Raw genomic sequence first — 10594 nt, 5'->3', positions numbered from 1 at the left:
TAATTTCTGATTTAGAGCAATATGTGTGATTTTATGCATATATATTAGCATAAGTAATAATATTGTGACGAAAATTTCCATTTCTTTTTGTAAAGCTTGGTAGATTACGTCACAGGGAGTGCACGTGCAAAATTTCATAGTGATTGCGCGATCGACGGCCGAGATCTCGGGTGGGGGGGGGGGGGTTGAATCAACCCCTCCCCGGCCACAGAACACCCAAAAAAGCCCGGCCTGGTTAGGGTTGAAAGAGCATCGTGTAATTCTCTGAGGAATTCAACGTTTATATGATGAAAATTGGTTTTGAAATGACTGAGATATCCAAAAAAGAGCAATTCTAATAAAGTGCGGGACCCACACTATATTAAGATTGTTTTGTTTTACTTTGTTTTTGGATGTTTCAGTCATTCCAAACCCGATTTTCATCAAACAAACTTTGAATTCCTCTTAAAATAGTATGCTCTGTACTACAATATATCATAAGTGTTTTCTTGTTATCTCGCAAAAAGTAAAAAGCCCAATTTCCATATCCACCAATACTGTAATACAACTGTAGGGAGCTATCGAACAGAGATAGATCAGTGTTGACCATAGAGAATATTATTTCATACTGTGCTAGAGGTGTTGACCAATCTCTATGGTCAGTGCTGTGCAAATCGTTTGTTGTTGTTGTTGTTGTTGTTGTTGTTGTTGTTGTTGTTGTTTGTTTGTTTCTTTGTGTAGACAGTTAAATTTCTATGTAATAGATATAGATACTTTTCTATATCTTACCTTTTTGTAAACTACGCGCTCTTTATCTTCGGATGGTGCAGCTGTCGTTGACCGTGGTGCCGGTGGTTGACGAACACGAGTCGTAGAGGGCACTCGTCAAAATGGCTGTCTCACCGAAAGTCGTCAACATCCACCCAGTGGTATTATTTTCCATCGTAGATTCGTACGAAAGGCGAACTGATGAAAATGCTCGTGTCATAGGAACATTGTTAGGTAAGAGTAGAATATGTGTGTGTGGATTGGTACTTCAAAAAATACTTAAGACTGTTGTTTTTCCGGATGTCAAGTCTACCATATTGCGAGTGTTCGCACTGCAAACCGTGCACCGGCAGCTCACCATGCCCGCGCTCGACCTATCATGCCATGCAAAGCACCACGCGTTGGATCAGATAGGATCGTAAATGAATGAGTTCAACAAGAGAGTGACGCACGTGCACTTACACTGTATGGAACATCCACGGTCATGTCTTTCTTTTTAGACCCGACATGACAGGCAATCCACAAAAGAATGCCGATGGAAATGCTGATGAAAATGTTCGAGTTTATTATTTATTACCTACAAACTGAACTAATGATAGGAAAAATAAATAAATAAAGAGACTCCTCCACTTATCCTACACCTAGATATACATCATGTGTGCCGTACAAACGTAGCTACAGCAGCTAAACCAGCTTCCACAGTCACTGTCTATAGACTATACACAGCCCTGTGTAGCTGTAGGCTACACAGCCGCAAGTGTTGTGCCAGGGACTGACCTCCAGAATCATATCCGGACACCCTTGGTTGTAACCTGTATGGGTTGTAACCTGTATGGGACATTAGGTGAATGCGGTTTGGTGGGGTGGCTATGTTATTGCTATTGACTTAATACACAATTCACAACTTACTGAAAAGAGCACACTGCCTCACTGCCTTGATTGATATGTGACGATCAATTGTTATGTCATTATGATTTAAGGATAATATGCCAGAAATATTCCTTGTGTATGGTGGACTATTAAATGTTTAAAATGTATTTCACAAGTCATGAAAGCATGATGTACATGTACTGTATATGCATTTGATGTTCTTTTTTTTTAGGAAAGACTTCCTTACAATGTACATGTTACCTGCACCACTAATTTTGCCCTATCACTCTACATAAATGTATGTATGTACACGTTCGTACGTTATCCTGCCTGTAGCTGTAGCTTTGTAAGCTAACTCTGGATGTACTTTGTAATATCTCAACACTCACCAAATGTATCACATGCATACATGTACATTGTATGGGTGTGTAAGCTAACAAGGGTAGTGTAGACCACCTAGTGTAGAATGGCATGTCAAAATTTGATAGTAGGGGACATAGAAGTCTTGTCTTTTCTTGTAGTCTAGATTGCTTTACACGTCATCCAGAGTTCAGACACTGAGTGATGTGACATAATTTATTGTGGTTATTCCTTATGGTTTGTCCTTGTGTTTTATGTTCTGAATGAATATTAACCATGCCTCATTTCCAGAGTCTCAGTTTTTTAAAGATTTTTTTTTTCTTTTGAAATAATCCACCAACAGCTGCAGATGCATTTGATTGCAACCAAAAAGCTGGTTAAAAGTAAAATAGAATCCATCATGATGGCTAGAAAACATAACATCAGAATTCATAATGCTTTTGACAGTGACATCAATTGTATCAAAAGTACAATGTATGATTGTCATCCAAAATTCTTAAGGAAATGCTCTGTATTTAAAGAAATGATTTTATGGTTATTTGCTCCATGCGTCTAAATGCAAAGTAATGCACTTCACAATTGACATAAAGACATTTCATTTTGCTTGTTTTTCAGGAACAAATATTCAAGGAGTTGTCGAAGTGACAAATTGCTTTTGTGTTCCTCACAATGAGTCAGAAGATGAGGTAAGAGGGAAGACTTTCATCACAATGCAGTCATGTATTGTAACATGTTCACTTGCAACCCATTCATTCAGGGATAATAGTCACACTTTGTTGTCACTAGGGTAATCCAGCAAGTGGCTTGAGGTGTACTGTAAACGTCAATATTTTCGCGCGATTAGTTTTTCGCGCTGAGCGGCTCGAAAACATATTCGCGGGTTCTTAAATTCGCGCTCCGCAGCAGGTTACTTTACTGTAGTACACATTCACTGCTTTCATCAAAAGCCTATTACTATGCTACATAGCTTGCTATGCCAGCGTACGACAAGCCACGTAGCGAGCGGCTCGACTCCGAGTACAAGCACTCAAATACGTAGTACAGCTGTGACTCTAGTACCGTAGTCACGGGGGGATGTAGCATCAGTGCGTGCGGTGCACACATGCATGCTACAGGACACAGCAATCTATCTTCTCTTCGCACAGTACTAGTAGCGTAAACATGCCTGTACATTGTACTACGTAGCAGTATCATCGATGAAGCGCACACATTCATCCCGTTCAAAATGTGCATAGAAAATTGTGAAGATATATTCGCGCGTTTTTGAATTCGCGCTAGCCGAACGTAGCACGAAATCCGCGAAAATTAATGTACCGCGAAAATTTCCATGTTTACAGTATCCTGAAATAAACACATTCCAATGAAATAGAGAAATTACATGTAGGCCATCCTGGCCATGAGATTTTTAAAAGGTACGAAGTGTACATGTACCAAGATGATAATCATTAGATATTGATCTAAATTACCTTTACACATTTTTCATTCAGGTATACAATGTACATTCAGCTATGTGCCACAATGTATAAGGTGGTGTAATTCTTTGATTTATTGTTACCAATTAACCGGATTCAAAAGGCTCAGGTCAGCTCATAAATTCTGCATGGCCCAATTAATACTAGCCAAATCAAAGCAAACTACAAAGTGTTTTTTTTTTTAGTACCAAAAGAATAGTGAAATGAATACTGTAGAACGAATGTTCGCGTGCGTTCTAATTTTGCGAGCGCCAAGATTCTCAGAGTCTTTGCTGTAATAGAGAGCAGCTGAAGGTGTCATGATAAAAAGTTTGGAACAAGAATAAGTGAGGACAAAAGAAAGAGTTACCAGTTTGATTTGTTGCCTTGTCAACTTTATTGGATAAACTTTCTGTGCATGAGCTTTATCATGGATGAACCAGATTTGATGGAATCAAAAGAGGTGAAGAACAGATCCTGCAGTATGGAGGTTCATTGTATCTGTTTAAGATACCAGGACCATCAATTTCTTGAAAAAAAAAAAGTGGTTCTGGTACATTTTACCTGACATTGTATGTAGCACATGTAAAGGAGTTAATTCTAAACACTAATAACATATTTCTTGGAATGTAATGGACCTTGTAAGTGATGATTTGTTACAATGCTCTCTTTTTGGTTGTAATGAATAATCTGTCAGTGGACTTTGTCGTCTCTTGGAAGGTGTTGAAAATTTTTTATCTTCTTTGATAATGTTATTACCTTGTGATTAAATATTTGTGATTTTACTAATATTTTCCATTGTAAATAAAATTGTGTGTGTTATGAACTATGATGGTAACACTGACAATCATCTCCATCATGTGTTTTTGTTTGTTTGTTTGTTTGTTTTTTTAAGGTTGCAGTTGACATGGAGTTTGCGAAAAACATGTTTGAGTTGCACAAAAAGGTGAATTCCTGGGAAAACATTGTAGGCTGGTAAGTACATTGTGATCAGAAAGATTAGTTGAAGTTTGATGCTGCATGTACAAGTAGTCAAAAGTATAATGTCTATCTTTGTAGACAAAACCAATTGCTCATCATGTGGCTGTACACTTCATTTTGTTATTATCATGTGATTCTCAAAAAGAAACAGAGTAGTCTTCTTTAGAAGCATAAAATATCACATTGTAAGGTGATTTTAGCACAGCAAATCACACTTTGCTACAATTGTATGTGAGACATTGATAAAACGAAGGAGCTTTTATTGAATGATAGTTGAATTTTCTGCTTGATGAAAGCAAAGATGATTAAATTTGTAGTGATGCATTACAGCAAAGGAGAAGGGGAATTGCCACAGCATTGGAAAACAAAGGCAAAACAAAAGAAAAAAAAACACAATAGCTTGGAATAGTCCAAATGAAGGAATATCCCATTTGTATGTGTTCAAGGATGTGCACTGTAGTACAGGCATGTAGACGACGGTCTATGAGTTATCGATGATGAGTTGCTGAGGCAGTATGGGGTATTGGAGTACAAGTTGTATGTACTATCATATCCTCCAAGATAATTGCCTTTTCAGTGTGTATGAGTGGCACACCAAATAGAAATGGGGAGAAAGAGCCACCTCCCTGCTTAGCTGTAACCCACTGGGAAAATATGATATTTGCAACATCAGATTCAATGCTTTTGTATTACACTGTAGATGCATTTGTAGGATCATATTATCTTGAAGTTGACAGTGTTTCATGTACAGTAGACTCCTGTTATAATGAAGTCCTTGGGACTTGCAGTTTTCTTTCGTTATTTCAAAATTTTGTTATAACTGAACAAATAAACAAGAAAAATACATAAAGCTGATATTGTTGCGGCCTGAATTTTTACTTTGTTGTATCCGGATTTTCGTTATAACAGGAGTGCACTGTATTACAGTTGATGTGTGATGGGATTGCATGATCATTATCATACAGTATGTTGATCATACAATATTGAAGTTGACAGTGTTTCATGTTGCAGTGCTTTGTGTAATGATAAGGTATGAATATCATTATTGCTGTGTAATATCTTTACAGGTATGCAACAGGCAGTGACATCACAGGTCATTCAGTCCTGATCCATGACTACTACTCAAGGGAATGTCAAAATCCTGTTCATGTGACAGTAGACACAACATTGACGGACTTTAGTTTGTCTGTTAAGACATGGGTCAGGTAAGTCAAGTAATACCAGAGCCACTTTCGAGGTACTTGAATACATTGAAATCTATAAGTTGAGGTATTGTAGACACAATTTGAAACTCAGAGCAAAAATATTATTGGGACATGACTGGTGTAGCTAAGTGTAGGTTGAAAGTACAGCGTCATTGCCTCTTTGTTTCCTCTTTCTTTTATATTATTTTTTTCCTTGGAGACCTAAGGCTGCGTTCACATAGAAGTATTCAGTATTCGCTATTCGCTATTCGCTATTCGAGCACCGAATACACCATCACCCGCACCGTCAACTCACCATCCCATGTAGTGAGGATTTCTTCCTCCTACATCGCAGCAAATCTTATTAACAATTTCTAAACTGCATCAGAATGTCAGTCTACATGCTTATTTTTGATAACGGGCAAATCCAGACCAAAATTGTCATTATTTCATAAACGAGGGACGGTATACGCTGCAAGAAAATCGAACAAGCTCGATTCCCACTTTGCTATACTTTTCGCAGGTATTCGGTACTTTTGAATAGTGCCCTCTTATGTGAACCCGTGTGAGGAAATCCTATCGTTCGATTCAAGCTATTCGCGTGCCCTCGAAAAACGAGCCCGAATACCCGAATAGTATACTTCTATGTGAACGCAGCCTTAAGCTTAAGATTTGCACCAGTGGAAGTAATTTTCTGTATCTTGAAAGTGCATGGTAGACTTTGCATCATATATGACAAGAAATTCAATAGCCACCCAAATGCTCATGGTCAACCCATGAAATGATGATAATTTTCATAAAATAGCAGTTGTGAAAGGTCAAGGGTCACTGCTCTTTTGGCCCAAGAAAAGTTCTTTTCAGCCATGTTTTCAGCGAGAAATGTCTTGTGTTATAGTAATCTTATGGACAGAGTGGTAATGGATACATTTTTGCATGAAATGTCACAGATAAAAGTATGAAGCCAAGATAAAAGGTTTCTATTACTTCGGTGATACCCAGCCATTTTAGTTTGAGATTGCCCATGCTGTTTTGGTGGAGATTAGCAAAATACTATTGATAACATGAATATGATAACTAGTGTATATGAGTTAAAGGCTGTAGTGCTGCATTTTGATTTAAAAAAATAAGATAGAAAAGAAAATGTAATTTTCTTGCTATAACTTCAGCAGTGTGATCATATGATAAATAAGAAAGCAGAAGCATCCCAGTCAATTGAACACAGCTGTCAATTTCTTCAGGATAAATGATGAGTTGATAATAAGAAATATCAAACCACTTCTCTTTGTTTATTCTATTTCCACAGGTTAGATCATGTCATCTTGCACATTTTGCCTACATACACATGTATCGTATTCTTTTCACATTATACCAAGATCAATGATCTGTTCTGCATTCTTTCTTTCAAACAGACAAAACATGGGTGTTCCAGACAAATCACAAGGAACAGTCTTCATTCCGATGCCAATGAAGATTACATGTCATCAACCAGAGAGAGTTGCAAGTGAGTAATACAATCACATACCGGCATAGGAAACATCTGAGATGTAAATATGTTGAAGCTGAGTTTGATTTTTCAATAGTATTAGTATTGAGTATTCTTGAAAACCATTCTGTGCTTTAAATATGTGTACATATGTACATTGTAGTATCCTTTTTCATAATTCCTTGTAGTTCCTAAGCATAATTAAACTTAAAGCCTTTGAGTTTCAGTATATTGCAGTCAAATTCCAAAAGGTAGAAGATGAATTTTTAGTCCTTAGAACTTTGTTTAGTAGCTTTAAAGGGATGGTGTAATTTTGGATGAGATGGGAGATTCAGATTTTAACTCCCTATGAGATATAAACTAGAATCCACTTATAAATATTAAAGAGCATACAATTCCAGTTGGTACTCAAAGTTTATTTGATGGAAATCAGTGGTGGGTTGGAAGAATGTTTCTAGTTTATGATGGTCGAAAGGTGACCTAGCTGTAGTATTAAATCATGTGCAGCTAAAATGCTGTGATTGCAATTGCAAATCACTCTCATGCAATGGATCCTGCTTACTTCTGCTACGGTTCGATATATTGTGATTGATTAGAAATCATCATAGCAGCCACTATTAGGAATGAACATAGATTTTAGTAATTGTGGTGTGTCTTTTTGGGTAATTTTTTTGCAGTTTTGTCAGTACCCAAATGAAATTGTGATGGCACAGCTTAATTTTGCATGGCTTATGCATACATATAGGGAATTATTTTAGAGCAAAAATCAACAGTTTCGGCAGTACCATCAAATTATTGCAAAACATTTGTGCCAAAAGCCATCTGAAATGTTCCACACCAGAGTCAAGTTTATTGTGACAGTGGACATGAGAATCTTGCTGGTTTTATCTGGCTGGTTTAATTTTTCAGTTATTACCACTTCATCTTAAGATCACTCCCATTTGCCACACACAAACCTATTAAACGTAGCCAGATAGCCAGGCTACACATTTTTAATATCTATAGTTGCCTGCAGGCTGGTGGACAGTGATGAAAACTCAGTACATGTAGTAATGTCCCAAATGTTGATGATAACATTAATTTAATTGGTCTATTGCTCTCATGGTCTTTCCTTGTAAGAAGAGGCCTTATGGGTAATTGCACAATGCATTTTATGTCTTGTTTGTTTGATGTGTGGATGATAGTTTAATGTAGAATCGTTCCTTTTTTCTTTTTTTTTTTTTGTCTAGTGGATGCTCTCCTGAGGGGGAAGGACCCACACAAGAAGACCATGGACATGAATTCAGACCTGGAATACGTCTCAAAGTCTGCAGGCAAGCTTCAAGATATGTTGTCATCAGTTCTCAATTATGTGGACGACATCCTGGTGAGTACCTGGTCATGTGACCTGGTCATGTGACCAAAGGGCATGAATGTTAACATGTGTTAGTCACTGTTTCTTACGTTAGATTAAGATTTGCACGTACAGGTGTGCAAGACAAGCTTGCTATAACAAGGACCAAACAACCATTACAATAACTTTATTATATCAGGCTTTCCGCTTTATCAGGAACAAAAGCAGGGAATTTAAAGAGTTTGGATCTTCAGTATCACCATGTTACAAGAGTGTTTTGTCATATCAGACCTCTGTTTAAAGAGGTTCAGCTGCATCTGCAAGTCTTGTTCTTTTTAAATCAGATGTAGCTATCAGCTCATCAAAATCCCTCATTATTACTTTCAGACTGGAATAACAAGGCATACGTCACGTAGTTGTCTTTAATAGTTGTGTTTGCTCTTTTAATGACTGCTATTCCTATGTCCCAAAGTTGGACAAGTGGCTACTTACAATTTGTATTTTTTCTGATTTATCCACGTCTGTCTTTATGTTTGTCATACATCACTTGTCTAATATTTATTTTTTTCTCTTGTGATTATTAAACAGAGTGGAAAGATATCAGCTGACAACCAGATTGGCCGTTTTCTCATGAATCTTGTGGCTAATGTACCAAGGCTTCAGCGAGATGAGTTTGATGAGATGCTGAACAACAGTATGAAGGTGAGGATTCCCACCCAGGGGGCATTTTGGCCCCCCCTCGACGTTTCGCTTGATTATTCCGCAACATGTGATGCTCTTGCCGCGACATTTCATGACTTTTTTCTTTCAAGTATCGCGCAACTTTTGAGACCAAATCTGTTGCTCCCGGGCATACCGTTTTGAAGCCATGTCCCTTTGAAAAAAATTTGTCGACCCAAAAATAGCTCAAAAACATGATTTTGTGTACAAATCCAATGTAAATCGTGCTTTTGCAATCAATTCATATAAAAATAAATATTTTTACTTTCAATGGCTGATAATGATTTATTTTAGCCTGATTATGCTTTAAAAAGTTTGTGTGACAAATTTTAACGAAAAAACAAAGACAAAAAGTAAAAAACAAAGAAATACATAAGAAATGATTATGAAGCCGAATTTTTGCTTCAATATTATTGTTGAGGATATTGCAAAGAATATGTTCACCAAACATTAGTCTTGGAGCTTTATTTTTTGATTTACAGGCAAAAAAAAATTAAATTAACATAAATTAATTAATATAAAATACATAAATTAAAATTTGAAAATTCTAACTATACTGTCTCGTACATTGGCCTCTACCTCAGTGCAAATTTTCACGTGATCCACAACCGAGATCTGAAAGGGGGGGGGGGGGGGGGGGCAAAAAAAATTAGTGTATTGCCAGATAGCCATTCTTTGCCACTCATGTGATACCATTGTCTCTCATTGGCAAGATGTTCTGTAGACCTATCAAGATAAAAATGTTCTACAGCAGTGGAGTATTTGTTGCCAGAGTGATATTTTCATTTTTTCTTATCGTATGTAAAAGCTGATCATCTAGCCAAATGATTGTGATACTGAAGTTTTTTTCAGCCGCGCTTTACGTAACACTTGTTATCTCTTCCCCCTGCAGGATTTACTGATGGTAGTCTACCTGTCAGGATTAATTGAGACTCAGCTAACACTGAATGAGAAGCTCACCTTATCACATGCTGCAAACTCAGTCTAGAGTGCAGAGAATCCATCAACATCGTTCCTATCAACACCGTGACTTCCAGGAAGAAAATGTTCTACAAAGTCATCACTTTCAAAGACTCGATTTGAATGGTCAGCCAAACTTCTGACACTGACTGTTCACTTTGCCCATACTTCTGTTTCCTTCACTGTCCCAATGTTGAATCTTATTTTTACACCCCCTCCCCCCGGTGAGACCCTAATTTTAACATGCCCCTCGCTTGCATTTGTGTTGTTCTCCCAAGCATGTGAGGATATACATTATATTTTTCAGTCAATTGAATATATTGTAGAGTTAATTATTGTAGAGATACTACATTATGTTGTTTTACTGGTACACTCTTACCCAACATGTCTGGCATAACTTGGCAAAACAACATAATGTTATGTTGTTATGCACACTCTGTGTAGCACTGCTGTACTGTAATCTTGCAAAACAATGGTTGTCTTTATACAGACCACGCACATCAGC

General features: G+C 37.3%; 1 protein-coding gene across 1 annotated transcript; it reads left to right on the top strand.

Annotated features, from left to right (window-relative positions):
• Positions 1 to 869: 869 nt before the first annotated feature.
• LOC139718441 (eukaryotic translation initiation factor 3 subunit F-like) lies at positions 870 to 10272 on the top strand. Its single transcript, XM_071629948.1, has 8 exons — positions 870 to 981; positions 2593 to 2663; positions 4324 to 4403; positions 5477 to 5614; positions 7003 to 7094; positions 8306 to 8442; positions 8998 to 9111; positions 10022 to 10272. The coding sequence occupies exons 1-8, from the start codon at positions 870 to 872 to the stop codon at positions 10115 to 10117; spliced, it is 840 nt and encodes a 279-aa protein (XP_071486049.1). The 3' UTR covers positions 10118 to 10272.
• The last annotated feature ends 322 nt before the right edge of the window (positions 10273 to 10594 follow it).

Source organism: Diadema antillarum, unplaced genomic scaffold (assembly GCF_040938485.1).
Source record: "Diadema antillarum isolate AM-2024a unplaced genomic scaffold, OU_Dant_1.0 scf00000001, whole genome shotgun sequence".
In the NCBI taxonomy this organism is placed as follows: Eukaryota; Metazoa; Echinodermata; class Echinoidea; order Diadematoida; family Diadematidae; genus Diadema; species Diadema antillarum.
This window is presented reverse-complemented; position numbering and strand designations above follow the sequence as displayed.